The sequence below is a fragment of the Corylus avellana genome, chromosome ca1 (genome assembly GCF_901000735.1).
Source record: "Corylus avellana chromosome ca1, CavTom2PMs-1.0".
NCBI classification, from domain to species: Eukaryota; Viridiplantae; Streptophyta; class Magnoliopsida; order Fagales; family Betulaceae; genus Corylus; species Corylus avellana.
Window position 1 is genome coordinate 47665106 of NC_081541.1, and position 18772 is coordinate 47683877.

At 35.3% G+C, this 18772-nt stretch overlaps 1 protein-coding gene across 3 annotated transcripts; it reads left to right on the plus strand.

Annotated features, from left to right (window-relative positions):
• The first annotated feature begins 324 nt into the window (after positions 1-324).
• On the plus strand, positions 325-3274 carry LOC132188646 (transcription factor bHLH62-like). 3 transcript variants are annotated; one of them, XM_059603175.1, is made up of 8 exons: positions 325-1503; positions 1593-1814; positions 1912-1977; positions 2079-2147; positions 2222-2293; positions 2382-2573; positions 2653-2743; positions 2836-3274. In XM_059603175.1, the coding sequence occupies exons 1-8, from the start codon at positions 673-675 to the stop codon at positions 2859-2861; spliced, it is 1569 nt and encodes a 522-aa protein (XP_059459158.1). In that variant the 5' UTR covers positions 325-672; the 3' UTR covers positions 2862-3274. The 3 variants fall into 3 exon arrangements, with proteins under 3 accessions (XP_059459158.1, XP_059459165.1, XP_059459150.1); XM_059603182.1 differs by having other exon boundaries at positions 2409-2573; positions 2653-3274; XM_059603167.1 differs by having other exon boundaries at positions 327-1503; positions 2653-3274.
• Positions 3275-18772: the final 15498 nt, after the last annotated feature.

Below are 18772 nucleotides of genomic sequence, written 5' to 3' on the forward strand. Positions count from 1 at the left end.
GAGAATAAATGTAATATTATTCCTACTCAAATGGTTCTGCATATGCTAAAATCATCGATTGGAGTTGATCTAATTTTTTAGACAGTCAACAAAAAAAAAAAAAAAAAAAAAAAAGAAAAAGAAAAGAAGGAAACACACACTTCATGACCAACGTATAGATTATTTCTACTTTCTAGAGATGGATTGGACGTTGTGTTCTTCTTCGACGTCCAATGCCCGGCAGCACCTCCCTCGCTCCGCCCTTTACGGATAGAGAGAAGAAAAAAAAAAGGAATTTACAACAATAAAAAATGAAAAAAATGTCAAACAAATTTTGCCTATTTAACTCCATCGCCATACAACCAATCCCCTTCCCCCCTCTCTCTCTTCTCGCTCTGCCTGAGCTTTTCTTCACCAAACATATTCTCCTTTCCCACCCAACACGTCCCATTTCAGCTCAAATGCAATCATATTGAACCCACATTCAATCATTCCAACCTCTCCTCTGCTTCTCTTTGCCACACCACCTTGCCTTTTTTTTCTTTTTTTTTTCAAGAAAAAGAAGCCCAAAACTTTCAACAAGTTGTGGTGACCTTTTATTGCTAAATCATCATCAAGTTTCAACATATCCCAATTAGCACAAACTGCATCTTTTTTTTTTTGTGTGTGTGTGCCTGTTTTGACTGTTTCTCCATGGAGCATGAGTTTTTTCTGAATGCTGGAATGCCCACTTGGCACTCTCTTTCATCGGCCATGGACATTCAAGGGACCGACCAATCTTCGGATTGCTTGTTGAATCCCAGCTGGGAAACGTCGGCGGATCACGGTGTTCACTTCGATTCAGCCCTGAGTTCAATGGTGTCGTCGCCTGCAGCATCAAACACCAACGTGCCTAACGACAGTTTTGTGATCAGGGAGTTGATAGGAAAGCTGGGAAACATTGGTAACTCCGGTGAGATCTCGCCGCATTCTGGGCCCTTGTTGGGAAATGCTACGATTGCAGCAGCAACTTCTTACAACAGTGCCAACACTTCTGCTTACACCACTCCTTTGAATTCTCCTCCTAAGCTAGGCGTGACCATGATCAAACACTTGGTGAACGAAAAAAGCTCACCCAATTCGGGAAAACCAATGCCTTTGAATTCCAGTGTGGCAGAGTTCTCTGCTGACCCTGGATTTGCTGAGAGGGCTGCCAGGTTCTCCCGCTTTGGCAGCAGGAGCTTCAATGGTCGGACAACCCAATTCGTCCCGAACAACGCTGAAGTCCCTTATAAATCCAATCTCTTACACCGAGTTGCGAGTAGTCCTTCTCTGAAAGCAGTCGGATCTCAAATGGGTGCCCAGGAAAGCAACAATTCTCCTGAACTGGCAAATTCTCAAGAGGAATCCACTGTCTCGGAACAAATTCCCAACGGGGAGACAGGGTTAAAGGGTACCCACGATTCGAATTCCAGGAAAAGAAAAGCAGCTTCCAAGGGAAAAGCAAAGGAGCCTGCATTATCCCCATTTGCAAATGCTACAAAGGTACAGACCAGCAAGTCAATTTTATCCAATTTTTCCGATTTTGATAAGGTCGAGCAATTGTTAAATCCGAGAGATTACTTTGCTTTTAGGTTGCTGAAGCTAATGATAATTCGAATGCAAAGCGATGCAAGCCCAGCGAGCCTGATGGAAATGAAAATGGCCCTGTTAAAGCAGAGGAAACCAGAGGAAGTGCAGGGGAAGAGCAAGATGCCAAGACTAACAACACAAAGCCTCCGGAGGCTCCTAAGGACTATATTCATGTAAGAGCCAGAAGGGGTCAGGCTACTGACAGCCACAGTCTCGCTGAAAGAGTAAGATATTCATGGCTCAATCCTCTGCAGATCGTCACATTACGCCTTGCCAAGCTTTTCAAGATTGACATTGTCTTATATTACGTGTTTTTGACAGGTCCGAAGAGAGAAGATCAGCGAAAGGATGAAGCTTCTCCAAGATCTTGTACCCGGTTGCAATAAGGTCTGAGAGAGAAGAAAATTCAGAATTTTGAACAAAAAGTTGGGTCGAAGTACACGAATGTGTCTTTTTCTTATATATGGCCTGTGATTTTCCCATTTCAGGTCACCGGAAAAGCACTGATGCTCGACGAAATTATCAACTACGTCCAGTCGTTGCAACGTCAAGTTGAGGTAAATCAACATTTGGGTGTGAATTGTGTTTGCAAATTCAAGCTTCTTTGCTCATTGGGTATGTTTTGTTGCAGTTCCTCTCCATGAAATTGGCTTCTGTCAACACCAGGCTGGATTTCAACTTGGATAATCTAATCCACAAAGATGTAAGTTTGTTCTTTTAAGGCAATAGCTTTCTTTTTAGCAATTATAGTTTTCCTGAAGTGGGTTTTCCTTGCATTTTTTTTTTTCCAGATATTTCAATCAAACAACCTTTTGCAGCATCCAATATTCCCATTAGATTCCTCGGCATCAGCTTTTTATGGTCATCAGCCCCAGCAAAATGAAGCACTGAATGCCAATATTTCTAATGGGACAGTGACCCAATCCTCTGTGGACCCATTGCAATTGCCTCCACTCAATGGATTTAGCGACACTGTTTCTCAAGTAAGCAATTTTGACAGCTTCCTCAACCAAAAGAATCTGCAAAAATCTAACTCTTTGTTGTTTGTTTGTTTGTTTCCAGTATACAATGTTCGGTGAAGATGACCTGCAAACCATTGTACAAATGGGTTTTGGTAACCGGGAAACAGCATTGCAGCCACAAAGCTTCCATGGTGAGGAAAAAATAATGAGGAAATCAGTTTTCCTTTGAAAGTTAGTCCAACCCACAAAATTGTGATCCATGATAAGCATTCTTATCATGCAGGCGCACATATGAAAGTTGAGCTCTGATTTCACTCATCAATTCAAGGCCACCCAGAGGGAAAACAGAGGCTTCTGTATATACAAGAGATTTACTCCAAGCCATTCATCCTTAGGTCTAATGAAGTGAACTTTTTTTTTCTTTTTTCTCTTGTCAATGTGATTTTGTTGTCTAATTTTTTTTTAGGGTTCTTTTAAATTAAAAAAAGAAGAAGAAGAAGAAGAAGAATCCAGTGTAAAATCCCAGATCAGTTCTGTCTTCTGGTGCAAAAGTCTTAACAGCACCACATGTAAGATAACAATTACAGTGCTAATTAGTGAAGAGTTTTTTCCTACAGCTTTGTTGGCCATTTTGTCTTACAGACATTTATTATACCAACAGTGTAAGAAATTTGGTGATTATTCTAATTAAATTATATTTGGGTCATGTCAATTTCATACTATTAACTGTCAAATCATGTAATCTAGTAGATATGATTCCATTTTGTGTTGTAACCAGCTGTGTATGAGGGGATCTGCACTCAAAAAAAAAGTCTTAAATTTGAATGATTATGACATTTGGTTTAGCTTGAGCAGGGGGTCAGGTCAACCATAATTTCTGGCACATTTTAGGGCTCCTGTAATTTTCATAATTAACCAAACAAAAACCAGAAGCTTCTGTTCCCCTTTTTACTGTGCAGAATAGAAAAATGAATGAAGGAAAAAAGGGTTACAACTTAGAACCACTCCTTTAATAAAGGTTAAAAATTTATTTTTTTAATTAATAAAAATGGCATCCAAAAGAATCCCAGGTTGGCAATGGTGAGATTCTGACTAGGCCCAATGAATCATAGAGAGCTTTTACCCTCTCCTCCCACTTTTAAATATATTTTTTGAATACAGAAAAAAAAGGGTATGTAGTGGAATTCAGGTTTGTAAAGATACCCATAAAATAAAATAATAAAAAAAAGATTTAATCTTTTTATAATTGCCTTTTAGTTGAAAATCCAGTTTCTGGGGTTCAGCAAAAGATTTCTTTCTGCATTGCAGCCTTAATCAAATATTATATTAAGGGGTCTATTATTGGTCTGCAGCTTAGTGTAGTTTAATTCCTAGAAAGATGCTTTGAATGTGGTGCATTGTATTTAACAAATATATACACTTACGTTGCTTACCAAAAACAAAAAATAATATATATATATATATATATAAACAGTAATGATATGAAGTTTTTTATGCAGAGTAATGGAGGCTCATGTGGCAGTTTTGTCTCCCAAAAGTTTATTAAGGCCCAATCATATTGCTACATCTCTAGGGATTGATATAATTTTGTTTATATATATATATATAATTTTTTTAAATATATATATATATATATATATATATATATATATAATTTTGGCTGTTTTATTCATGCTTAGGTGGCCCATGCTGGATCCATTTACCTAAGATTTTTGCAGAAACAACTGGTGAGTGGTCGGAAAACACATAAACATAAAAAGAACAGGGCAGATTAGGCTTCGCTGGTACCACTTTTTTGTTTATCTTTTCTTAATCTTTAGAACATGCAAATTTTGTTGTTTAAATTTGAAATACTTTGGAAAATTAGATTAAGTTTTTTTTTTTTTTAAAAAAAAATGTCTACTTCTACCTTATAATAATTTTAAAATTAGTACATATTTATTGACTTGACTCATAATACAATAGTGTTATAATTCAAATAATTTTTTTTTTTTTTTCATTATATGTTATCTTTATCAAATATTACAATTCTTTGGATTCCTTTACACATTGTACAGTTTGTACTTTATAAATACACCCCATTATAACACAATTATAGACAAATTAATTAATATAAAAAAAATGAAGCTTTATTGGATATTATTAACTAAGGTAGAACCACTTAAATATTTGTGTCTTTTCTCTTCTTTTTTTCTATGTTCTCCAACAACCTAAATCTATGGTTCAATTGAGTTGAATATTTGAACATTCAAGTTCAGTTGGTTTAATTTGTTTCAAACTTGAAATTATCATCGAGCTAAATAATATTTTCAAACCGATTCATTTGGAGCAATTTACGAAATGCAAATCCCTTCAAAATGGAAATGTTGTAGTGTGATAGATTATAGCTTTCTCACAAGTTCTAATGATTAAAGAAAGGAAAATGATGGAAGCTCTATAGGTAGGAAAAATCAATCACCATTGCAAAGTTATTACCCTTTCTTTTCAAAAACTAGACCAAGTGAGTAAGGTTATAGCTCTGTTCTACACATGATGCTTCTACTAACCTAAGCTACTAGTAAAAAGAAAAGAAAAGAAACAGAGAAGGGAATTTGCAGGTCATTTGTCACAATCAAATCCTGAAATCCATGTTCTTGATTGAACATAAAAGCTTCTAGTGTCCACGAATCAGCATAGATATGGTTTTTTCCCACCAAACGATGAGCACAAAAAGACCCCACCATTAAAGAATGTTTTCACAGATTTAAGAGGTTGTTTGTTATTAACCAAGCTCCCACTATTCCATCACCCTTTTTCCTTTTGTAAAAAATTTTATTTTGACGAATAATTCCTTGAAGACATAGTCATTTCGTGTACACACTTCTATTAAACATATTTCGTGTAAAGTATTTTCTCCACACGAATCGGGTAAGATTTTGACTTTGCTGGACAAGTGTGGCTCCAAAAAATTGTTTGCATTCAAGAGAATTCAAACCTTAGACTTAGGGTACATTTGACATTACAATTTTATAAACACAAGTGCGATTTTAAACTAAATCGCAAAAATTAGATCGTTTGCGATTGCATCTTTTTAAAATTGCGATTTGAAAAACGTAACAAATTTACATTTTCATATCGCAGATAAGTATGTGTTTTTTTAAGGATCCGGCTTACATGCTGTTATTTTAATAACAGCATGTATGCTGTAGTTTATCAATGGTCAAGATTGAATATTTTAAAATTTCTTTTCATTTTCCCTCTTTTATTAAAAGCTTCTAAAATTAAGTCAATTTTAAGATTTAATCTTGACCATTGATTAAACTACAGCATACATGCTGTTATTTTAATAACAGCATGTAAGCCAGATCCTTTTTTTAAAAACGCACAATTTTAAAAGATAAATTGCGATTTTAAAAGTCAAACTATGATTTTGCCAAATGTTTAATTGCGCTTTTAAAAATCACTTTTTCAAATCGTATATTTTAAAATCGCAAACCCAAACGGATCCTTAATGGAATAGCAACCAAGACCAAGACCCTTATCGCTTGGTCCAACTGTTTAGAATTTTCGTATACCTATCTTACCTCCTCTACATAGATCGAGTAAGATTCTGACTTTTCCAGGCAAACATAACTCCAAGAGTTTATTTATATCCCAAAGAAGTCAAACTTTAGATCTAATGAGAATGTCTTACTACTTATTCGTCGCTTTTGAGATTTCCATATTCCATTTTTTTTCATTGTGGATTTTGGATTTTACCTTTGTTGGAAGAAGTCTTTTTTCAACTATGGTTGGTGTCTTCCTTTGTAGGGGAGAAAACAGAGGGCATCATTTGCTTCACCAACCAACCCATTATTTCATTATTTGGTGTTCTCCAACTGTAAACCGTGTTCTGTTTTCTCGTTTTTCTGCATTTCAAAGCTTCTCGCAATCAAATGCCGAAACACGTTCAACATCATGCACTTTTGAGTTTTGATTGGTGGAAAAAAATTAAAAAATAAAATAACATTTTCAAATGACAGACAATCCAAATGTTTTTCTCTGAGGTGAGCTTCAACACGTCGCACGTGAGACGCGCTCTACAGGTCCCACGTGTGTAGATTTGAGCGACCATCAGTTGTCAAACAAAGCAAAACAACGACCTCTCAGAAAAAAAGCAAATTTCTTAAAAAGAAAAAAAGAAAGAAAGAAAGAAGAAATGTGGAAATCCTTTCTCTATCCATCCACGTCTCACTCATCTGCTAGCTGTTTCGCAGTTACGTATAGTGGACTAAATTCCAATTTCATGGTCTCTTAAAAATATGAGATGTTTATATATATATATATATATATGGAATAAAAACATGAAGCTTGTGAATTTGGGTTTAATCTAAACGGGTATGGGTCAAAATCGGGTTAACCCGCTTAACCTGTTTATTTTCGTGTCAGGTGGGTGCACAAAGAGTGTAATGTGGCTTGAGCAAAACTACTGGATCCATCTTGATAATAGGTGACAACAGTTAAAAAAGGAGAAATTTGTTTTGATGGGCTAATCTTAACAAGATGAGATCAGTCCATTTTTCAAACGATGAACCAAACATAAATATAAGCCATATATGTTATGAATGCACTTGTGAATGTTGAGTCCCACATTGAAGAAATATAAAGAAAAATAGTAATTAATATATCTAAGTGGACCTTATCTCATTAGTTTAAGCTTTTGAGGTAGAGTGATGTTCAACTATGTATATTGGCTCCGGCTTAGTGCGGTAGCCCAAAACGACCCTGGGCAATAAAAAATTTTTTTTTGGCCAAAACTAGCCCTTGGGGGTGGGGGGTGGTCTGGCCACCTATATATGTGTGTATATATATATATGTTTGGGTTTTGGGAGTGGCCGGACCACCCCCAAGGGCCTAGGGGTGGTTTCGGCCACCGCCATACCGGCCTTGGGCCACCCCTTTGATTATTATTTTTCTTTCTCTTTTATTTTTTTTTTTTTCATAGTTGTAGTTTTTTAATATTTTTATTTTTCTTTTAATTTTTATTTAAAAAAATTATTTTTTTATTGCCCAACTACCGCACTACCGCATGGTGCAGTAGTTTTAAGCTACTGCACCTAAACCGGATCCATGTATATTAATATACTCTTGGTAAAAACTCCATAACCCAGTTATTTCTCAACAAGGAGTATCATAGCCATGGTTAGCTTCATGTTCAGGTGTCTAGGGAGACGTTGGGTTTAGAGTTGTGTTCACTTCCGCAATTCTTGACGCGAGTTACTCTTGGAAATGTTAAAAAACCCACAAGTGAGGGGGAGTTTTCAATGTGAAGAGACTCACAAGTAAGTGTAAGATTGTTGTGAGTGTACTTGTGAGTGTTGAGTCTCACATTGAGAAAATATAAAAGAAAAGAGTAGTTAATATATTTAAGTGAACCTTAGCCCATGAGGTTTGGCTTTTGGGTTAGAGTGATGTTCAACTATGTATATATTAATGTACTCTTGATAAAAACTCTATAACCACTTATCTTCCAACAATATAGTGGATAATATCTAGATTTTCCACGTAGCACTTCTACTTATCAACACACTCGCAACAAAAGACTAAGTGTAGAATTTTTCTTTTCTTTTTAGCACAACAAATTCATCTTAATTCTACTAAAATCACAACTTCATAACATAACCTTATTAAGTTATTACAACTTTACCACTAATGTCATTATGTACACCAAGAGTTGCCATAAGTGGCATACTAGAATACTAAAATTATGTCTCTAAGAGGTAGCTCAATCGGCTAGGACCACACCTAATGAAGCAGAGGTCACTAGTTCGAATTCCTCTCCCCCCTTATGTGCGGACATGTAAAAAAAAAAAAAACACACTAAAACTTATAACTACCCTGTTAAATCTTGTCAAAATTCACAAAATACCCTGTTTCTTTTATATAAAAAAAGAACTATATAAAATAATTTTAGAAGATTCGGGTGTGGGTATTTTTATAAATTTCATTAATTCATGATCAACGTCTAAATCCTTGCGATTTTAATTCATTTTTTTTCCTAAAAAAATGAGGGGTATTTTGGAAACCTTGACATCCCTCCGTTAGGATTTTCCTTTAAATCCTAGTGGAGAAGAAAAATTGAAAAAAATTGAAAGATGAGTACCTTAAATTGAGAGTTTTTGGAGTTTAAGGGAATAATTACAAATGTGATGAAAGTTCATAAAAATTAAGTAAAGTTTATTATTATTATTATTATTATTATTATTATTATTTATTAAAACATGGGTAGAGAAAAATAATGCATGAGATGCATGTATGGGAGATTGGGCTTGGGATAAAACCCAAGCCCAAGTCCACTACTACTAGTCTCACATAGACTAGTTCTCCCCCTCCTCTAGTATTCCTAAAACACACCATTACTTCAATTCTTTAGTATTTACAAAGAATATAATATTCTTGAGTTCTCAAGAATAAGTTTAAGTTTTAAAAAGCAAGATAAGAACCCACATTCTTGGTTATTCTTAGGGTGCGTTTGGAATTGCAATTTCGTAAGAATAATTTGCATTTTTAAAAGAAAAAAAAAAAATACAAAACGCAAAGTGTTTGGTATTACGATTTAAAAAACGCATAATCTAAAAATGGGGAAAAAAAAAATCTTTGCATAACAAATATTTGGCGCAATAATTACCAAATTTTTGAATGGGAATGAAAATTTTTTTCAAAAATACCCACATAAAATATGTTAAAAACCTCTGTTCTTTATTATGTCTCTGTGAAATCTTTGTCTAAAAAATAAAAAAAAAGGTTTTAAATACATTTTTGCCCCGTGTAGTTTAACAACTTTATTTTTAACCCTTTAGAGTTTAATTTTTATCACAAAGGATACCTCGGGTATACATAAAAACGAAGATGGTCTAACTTTTGTCCAAAATTTGACGGAAATTCACGTCAGCGTTCCTAAAAACTCGACACGTCTCCATATACCTAATTAAAAATTAAAAAATAAATTTTTAAAATTAAAAACATTAAAAATAAAAATAAATTAAATTAAAAAAAAAAAAAATTGTTTGGAAAAGGGGTGGCTAAAGCACCCCTGCCGTTTTAGGGTTAGTTGAACCATCCCCAAGGGCCCTTGGAGGTGACTGAACCACCCTCAAGTTGCAAAATAGTACCTCTGTCTAACTTTCGTCCAAAATTCAACAGAAATCCACATCAGTGCCCTTTAAAACTTGACATGTGTCCATATACATAATAAAAAATAAAATAATTTTTTAAAATAAAAACATTAAATTTTTTTTAATTAAACTAAATTAAAAAAAAAAAAAAAAAATTGTTTGGAAAAGGGGTGGCCGGAAGCCACCCCATTTGGCAAAATGAGGGTGTCTGGGCATCAAACAACTTCTTTACATGGTTCTTGGATTCAAATGGGCATCAAACAGTTTCATTTCTTTATGTGGTTCTTGTATTCAAATGGGCATGAAACAGTTTCTTTACGTGGTTCTTAGATTCGAATGGACACCTGACGTGATAGCTAATGGTTGAAGGGGTGGGTGCGCTAATAAATTGATATAAGTTGGTTTAAGGTACGTTACCTATCATATTTTACTTTCTAGAAAATACACTCGTCTCCATTAAAGAATTGATCTTGCATGCATGGTTTCTTAAAAGAGTTCCCCAATCTCTTCTCATCTCATCTCTCAAGTTGAAATTCCAATTGCATTTCTATACGAATTCCTAGAAGGTCTCCAGCTTCAAGGACTAGGAGATGAGCTTGGAGGATGAGGAGATGATGGTGTGTCTCGGCTGGATTCCTTGCCTGATGGAGGAGGATGAGATGATGGCATCTCCCAGCTAGCTTCCCAGCCTAAAGGAAGAGAAGATGAAGATGTCTCCAAGCCTTCCATTGATGGGATTTCTTTGGCGTCCCCAGCTAGAGAAGGGCCTTCCATTGATGGGGTTTCTTTGGCTTCCCCAACTAGAGGAGGATGAGCATGACAATTCTTGTGGAACGCATTAATGAATGATTACCCGATATAATTAAACGTTAAAAATATATGAGTGCTTGATGCAGAAAATGTTTTTACCATAAGTGGATTAGATTATCGATTTTTTTTAAAAAATTTTTTTTAATTTTTTAAATTTTAAATTTTTATTTTTTATAAATCATGATTATTCGTATATATTCTCCATTAGAGTGTGGGGATGAATGTGTAGAAAAAGCAGTATATTGATAAAAATATTTTTTTACAAATTTCCAAAATCAAAAGAGCGATTGGGTTGAAAAAAATAAAGGATTTATAACCATCTTGTTATACTAAAATGAACATAAACCAATTTAATTAGATGGAAAAAGAGGGATAAAGAGTTCGTTGATGAGTCTTATCTATTTCCGGGGTATCTATCCAGTCTTTTCTTATATATATATATATATATGAGAAAATGAGATCTCGATCTATATGTAATTTATGATCGTATTTATTGGTTGGTTTAGGTCTCCGCATTTTCTTGATTTTGAAATGTTTCTATTTCAAGAATTTCTCCTCTCTCAAATGTGTCAAGAACAGAATACCAAACATTATTCTTTTCTTGTTTAGGACATATTTCCAAATGAACATTCACATCATCGCTTTCATACATAGGGCTTTCGTTGGAATTAGAACATTTTGATTTTCATGCCAAAGGATACTCTTTAGAGTTGTTTCTGAGCTGCTTAAAATTGATTGTTCTGTCATGCCCACGGTAAATAACTCTGAATCATGTTTGTTGTCCGAATTGTGTTTGTGTTTGACGAAAATCCACATTAGCGCCCCTAAAAACTCGACACGTGTCCATATACCTAATTAAAAATAAAAAAATAATTTTTTTTTTTAAAAAAAAAATTAAAAACATTAAAAAAAAATTTAATTAAATGAAATTAAAAAAAAAAAATTTGTTTGGAAAAGGGGTGGTTGGAAGGTACCCCATTTGGCAAAATGGGGGTGGCTAGGCATCCAAGAGCTCTTTACGTGGTTCTTAGATTCGAATGGACACCTGATGTGACAGCTAATGGTTGAAGGGTTGGGTGCGCTAATAAGTTGATATAAGTTGGTTTAAATTACGTTATCTATCATATTTTACTTTCTATAAAATACATCAGTCTTCATTAAAGAATTGATCTTGCATGCATGGTTTCTCAAAAGAGTACCCCAATCTCTTCTCATCTCATCTCTCATGTTGGGATGTCTCCAAGCCTTTCATTGATGGGATTTCTTTGGCGTCCCCATTTAGAGGAGGGCCTTCCATTGATGGGGTTTCTATGGCTTCCCCAGCCAGAGGTAGGATTTCTTTGGCTTCCCCAACTAGAGGAGGATGAGGATGACAGTTCTTGTGGAAAGCATTAATGGTACTGTTTTATGTCCTGTTTCTTTCTTGTTTGATAGCTTTTGGGAACAATCAGCTACCAACTAGCTTCTTATCTAGGATGCTAAGTGGCATTGTTTTGACCCTATTAGCCCTAGCATGCATAAAGATTAGGAAGCCTACTGTCTGTTCTAGCCTAAACTATTGCTTAGAACTACCATCCAAGAGAGTAAAATTGATCATAAAACTATGTTTTATTGGCACATTTTACTCTATTTGTAACCTAAATGGGTTAAGAATGCTCATCTTTTCATCTTTGTGTGTTGTATGCGGCCTCGTCATTTATGCCATTATGAAAAAATGAGATAAATATGAAAAAATTAGATCTCGATCTATATGTAATTTATGATCGTATTTATTGTTCTTTTAACTTTTCATTATTACATTTTATATATAGAATTTCAATTGGTAAACTGTTTATAACTTGGTTACAATAATTAACTAAAGGATAATTACTTATTATGTACCACTGTCAGTTTTTAGTTAGAGTTGACGTTCAGTTTTCGTTCTAACCTCTCTCTATATATATATATATATATATATATATATGAGATCTCGATCTATATGTAATTTATGATCGTATTTATTGGTTGGTTTAGGTCTTTGCATTTTCTTGATTTAGAAATGTTTCTATTTCAAGAATTTCTCATGTGCTAAGAATACTCTATGAAGAACATGTGAAAGACATTTGTTATTTAAAATTAAATTGTAAGAACGAAGAACACTTATTTGAATATCAACAACCACTTCTGGCTTTGGGCAAAAATATTTTACTTCTCCAAGAACATGGTCTTTCTTATTCAAGAACACGGAGAACAAATTCTTCTTTTTTTCAAGAACACGAAGGACAAGTTCTTCTTAAGATAGATCTCAGGGATGAAGAGACCTCTAGATCGTCTCACCAATGACTGATAATAACTAAGAGAGTCTGGGCTCTTACTTGGGTCTTCAAATCTTAAACTTTTGTTCTTCGTGAGTTAATTCAAGAACTATTAAGTCAGTTTCTGAAAATTAATCATCAAGAGAATTTGATGGAATGAGTTAGTGATTTGAAAGCTCATGCTCTTCTCTATTTATATGCTAACTAGGGAAGTAGAGTTTCAGTTTTAAGCAATTTGGGACTAGGAGCAAAAAACAAATTCAAGAAGCTATTGGATTAGTATGGACAACTAGGGTATAAACCCTAGCCTCCATACAAGTGGCCGCAAGGTCCAAGGAGAATCTCCTTAGACCATGCGTTCCCATCCATGGGAACTGTGTTGTGGTTTTACCCGGACCTTTCTCCTTGTCTTCAACACATAGGCCTAGTAAATTTTCTCTGGCCATATGTGTTTCACTTATGCTCATTGGGCCTCTAGGTTTTAGCCTAAGCCCAACTGCACCATATCTCTTTTGTCCATGTTTTAAATAAATAAAATATTTAGCCCAATAAATAAGAAAGCCTTATTGCTATTAAATAACATTAGCTTGGTGAAAGACCTAAAGAGAAAAAATATTATTGGCTTAAATATGTTTGTAACCATGTCTCCCTAACATTTATTACGTAACAATATTTTAATCACAATTAATTCCACTAAATAATTGTGACTGCACTCCAATAAATATTTTTGATTAAACAATTAATCCCTTTGACTTACTTAACGATGACTTATAATTCCTCCATGAAATATTTTGAAGCAAAATTAAGGCTAAGGATACTATCACTTAATTCTCTACCTATTTATCCATGAACCACTAATTTTACGTTATTCTCATACTTGTGCAAAGCACATGTATATATTTTTGTATGCCAACCAAAATGCTTCGGCCGAAGACTCTGAGAATAATATCCATAAAATCTAAAACAAGTGGAATTTCTTATCTCTTTGTTTTCCGATAAAGGATTTGGATTCCCTCTTGAAAAAGGTTTTCCCACAATGTTTCATGTGATCACCTAATGTATTAAAGTTATTTTAACCGATGATAAGTCTCCCTCTTTGATACATCTAAGCAACCTACATGAAACATCTAAGTCCATAATTCCCTCAGAATTTAGAATCAAAGTCTTAAGTAGTCTTTGATGAGTCATTGTCTTTCCTTATAGACAGTATCTTTGTGGAAAGACGACTCCTTGGTCCGTTTAGTGCCTTAAGATTTCAGCACACTACACATCAATCCTAAGTCACTGCTTTGCTTGATCAAGGTAGATCACCAAAATTTGATGTGTAACAGTCTTATTCAAAATGCAATGCCCAAGTTCCATTTATCAACTGCGAACTATATATATTTAAGGATACAAGGATTATGGACTAAGACCTTGTGTGATAACCATGTTATTCACACCCATAACCATATTCAATGTAATCCCAAGACCTTTCACATGCATAACAAATTTGATTTACTTTGGTAATAAGCATGTAAAATACATTTTATATGCCATATGCTCAAATCATTTAATCAGTGCATATATATATATATATATCATTTAATCAGTTGTTAGTTGTTATCATTACTAACAACTGCTCCAAATAAATTAAGGCATACGTTTAACTAAATAAAGCATAAAGATGATCTCGCGAGAAACTCCAGATGAATAGATTTGTTAGCATCCCACATCAAGTTGAGCCATATAGGGTCCAAGTCCTAAAAAATAATCCTAAGCAAATCCTTCATAATGGCTAGGTGTCTCCCTAGATCCATCCTTAGCTAAGCTAGCTAAACAGTGCAGTTAAACATAATGGAGGGGCAATAATACAATGGTAAGTCCGACAACTTAATGAGTAAAATTGCACATGATTTACATGTTACATTGTGAGGTGACAGTTTATTATGGATGCAATATAGATATAGTATAAGCTATAATTATGAGAATCAAGTCATATTTCAAACTGTTTGTCTACCCGAGATGTTACCCATTCTCAGCAGCGTTGGCGTTGTTTCGAGGGACCTGTAATACAATGTTAGTGCCTTAACCATTGTACCTTACCGTTCATAACTAGCAGCCCGACCGAGTTCGACATTGGGTGGTCCATGTTACTAATAATGAACGTCTTGTACTGACCCGCCAATCAAACATGGTTGCGTTGGTCACGAAACAACCGTTGGATCCAATGCTCATATAACACACACACATTTGACCATAGAGTTAACATGTATGGTAAGCCCATGGCCGTTATCCCGCACGTACCAGTGTACCATGTCATACGATGCAATTAGTCTTATACATATTTTGTTTGCATGTTTTTACAAATCTCACCATGTTCATTATCTTGCTTCGGCAATAGATGTTTTCAAAAAATAGAGTTCATAGTAGATCAAATCTATGAAAAGACTTAACATAAGTCCTAAATCCAGGCTAAAATGTGTTTGAGTCCTAAAAATGCCCAAAACAGAGGTTCTGCCTGGCCAGCGAACATTTTGTCAAACAGCGTGAACGTTCGGGCTCGAAGCTGAATGTTCAACTAGAAAGGTGGGAACGTTCTTTGCTAGGCAGAAAACTCATGTCGAACCAGAAAACCTTTTAATTATTTCTAAACAAGTTCTAAGACTACAAAAAGGTTCCTAACACACTCCTAGCCCAAAATTACATCTTCATGCAGAATAATGCGTACAACAATATTGCAAATGCTAACCCATGTTTAATCTAAAATTAAAACCTAAAACAACAACATAAGCCCAAAACAGGCAGCCAAGCTATGAAAAACACTTAACCAGAGTAACAACTAGGTAAATAACAAGCTAAGGCAAAAAAGTTACCTCCCTAGAGCAAGAACCTCCAAAAAAGCCTTCCTTCTCATCCTCACAACTCACAAGACACTCAAGCAGAGTTTCTCTAAGGTTCAAAAGGCAGAATGAAGCTTGAAAGGGGGTATTTATAGGGTTCGAAAAGCTGAGGGCGATGTTGGGACATGCCTGCAGGTTAGCGGATGTTGGGTGTACTTATGGGCGAACATTCTGGTACTGTTGTTCAGTGGTTGTCGGATTGTCGGTCGAACGTTAGTGGTTCCTAATTTGGTCAACCAACTTTCGGTGGTCCCCCTTACAAATGTTCGGCCGTAACCCTAAAATCCAAAAATCTTACTCATAATGATCCTCAATGGATCAGGCAATCTTGGTAACCTTCAATTAAGCTAAACAGAACCTAGAAATTACATGAGGCATTACAGTTAGAGATTATCATTACGCTTTATCTGCTAAATGTAGGCTTTGAGACTTGATGTTATTATGACAATTAAACTTGGCTTGTAATCTTGTAATCTATTTTGGATGACTAGTCTTTTGCCCGTGACATTTGGAGAATCATCTATGTTATAATGTTTTAGATTTACTTTGATTATTTGTCTCCAAGGGGTAGTTCATTCAGCTGGGGACCACCACAGTGTCGACTTAATAGATTTTGAGGCCTAAGGCAATAAGTTTAAGTGAGACATTTTTCTTATATTTAATTATTAATTATTTTATATTTATTTTTTAATGTAAAAATCACTATCTTACTTTTTGTGATGCATAATTACTAATTAAGTTTTTATAATCAAGTTTTCCAACATCTCATTTTTCAATTGATAATATGGATAATCCATTTAATTTTTCTTGTGAAATTTTATATATTAGGTAGGATTTTATCAAATTTTAATTTTGAAAAAAAAATATTTTTGCATAAGCAACTGTAACATTTATTGTCAATCAAATTTTATAAGCGATATATTTAAAAAAGAATCAAATATTTTTATGTAATTTAATATGTCAATCAGTACACTTTCTTTAATTTGTAAAATTTTGTTTAAAACTTTTCTTTTATGAGAAAACCTTCAAACAACACTTGGTGTAAAAGCCCAATTTTATAGCACCCACTAATAATTCAACACATAAGTAAAAACACCAAATGTAAGAAGAGGTAAAAACACTGGAACTCCATTTCTCAAGCACACGTCAAAAGGAAAAACCCACAAGTCACAACACAACCAATTCTAGCCATGTTTTGAAGGTCTCAAGATGTGCCATTTCACAACACAACACAACCAAGTCACAACACAACCGTGCAGCTTGCCTCTCGGTACGGTAGCTCCCCTCTTATCATTGAAGGGGACTCTTTGACTACAATCCTAGCCATCAACTCCCCCCACCTCAGCACTGAATGGGCCTATGCCCATGTCTTTATCGACATCAACCTTCAACTCCTCTCCTTCTCGGATTGGACTGCTTTGAAGGTCTCAAGATGTGCCAATTTTTGTGCACACCATATCGCCAAATGGGCCGCTTTGAACCTAGTGTTTGGAAGCGTTCCCACTCACTCTCGCGTGTTTTCCTCTTTAAATTTAGGAGTGGAAAGGACCCGGACCCCCTTTGTAATCCCTCTTTTTCCCTCTTTGAATAAAAAATAAAAAAATAAAAACGACCAATTCAACTGGGGAACCTTGTTTCACCCACCAACACAAGAGAAAATTCAGGCGATGGGTAAGACTAAGTTTCTATTGTGATTGGTAGTATTTCGTAGCTGTTTTTTCTCATTCTTGCGAGGAATTTTTCTACAATAACCACACCTAGGATGACAATTTTGTTTCAATTGGGAGAATTTTTCTTCTGAAAATAGGATCATACTCATACATGAATGAAATTCGTTTGATGCTCAGAAAAAGAAAAAAGAAATGTTGAAGAGGCTCTCAATAGATCTGTTGAAAGGGGAAAAATGTTTCTTTTGTCTATATTGGAGGCCGTAAAAGTGGTGCTTTACACCAAGACCAGATAGTAGGGGCTTTCTTCTTTTATTACTTATTAGATATTGAATGACTTATCGCTTGATACAAGAATATGAAATAATTCAATCAATAAAAAAAAAAAAAAGAACATGAAATAATATGACTTAAAATAAAAAAATGGAAAGCTATAAAGTGCAATTTATAGTGGAATACGATGTGAAAAAAAAAATTAGATGTTGAAAAGTCATTGACATTGTAATTTTATCAGTTATGCACAATGCAATGTATTGAACATCAATTTTGTAAAACGTATATCATCTACACCCTAGAATCCCAAACCCTAGCTCTTTTCTCTCTGAGCACGGCAATTGCACAGGTAAGGTATCTCCAAGCTTGGGGAGGAAGGATGGTCGTTGGCTGCCTCCCTCCTCCCCTCGCCCTCTTTGCAATGGGTGATAGAAGTTCACATGATGCCTCTACCCTCGTTGTCTCCTCTCTCCCCCTTCTTTGCCGCCCTTTTCCCTCCTCTGGTCCGCTTTTCTCTGGTGTGGCCTTTCTCCCTTTCTCCACCTTGCTGCCTTCCTCCCCTGCCATCATCCTCTGCTACATTTTTTGGCTGGATTGACGTTGGTTTTGACCGGTTCGTTTTTGCCTGATCTACTGCCCTTCGCCCCCCACCTCGATGCATGCACCACCACATTGCTAGCCAGTTTCACCTGTGCCCATCCCACCTTTTGCACTAGATACATATCTCCGGCTGTGGTTTTGTTTTCGTTTTCTGATTTGTGTTTTTGCTTCTGTTTTCTTGACGTTTATCTTGGTGTGTTGTTATTTGTTTTTGTTGCTTGTTTGGCACACTCTGTGGGTGCTGCTCTTGGGGGATTCACTCAAACTCTCCCCCAGTTTGTTTTGTGTGCGTCGCCGATCTCCTTCATGCCCGCTCTGCGCCCGCCGTTCACTGCCCGGTCTTTCTCGCGTCCCCACCGCGATGAACTTTCAACACCACCTTCAGCGTCGGTTTCTGGCCAGCACGTGATCAGCTTCCTCTCGGCTGCTATTATCAGCATAGTGTTTTTTTTTTTTCCCTGTATTTCCTTTTTTATTTTTTATTTTTTTTGCTTGTATTTCCGTTTTATCCCTTTATTTTCCTGTTTGTTTTTCTTTCCTTTTTTTGCTTGTAATAAGGCT

Coding starts and splice junctions, on each gene's coding strand:
- LOC132188646 (XM_059603167.1), top strand. CDS start 673: ATGGAGCATGAGTTTTTTCTGAATGCTGGAATGCCCACTTGGCACTCT. Junction 1,978..2,078: donor TTGTACCCGGTTGCAATAAG/GTCTGAGAGAGA, acceptor TTCCCATTTCAG/GTCACCGGAAAAGCACTGAT. Junction 2,148..2,221: donor CGTTGCAACGTCAAGTTGAG/GTAAATCAACAT, acceptor GTTTTGTTGCAG/TTCCTCTCCATGAAATTGGC.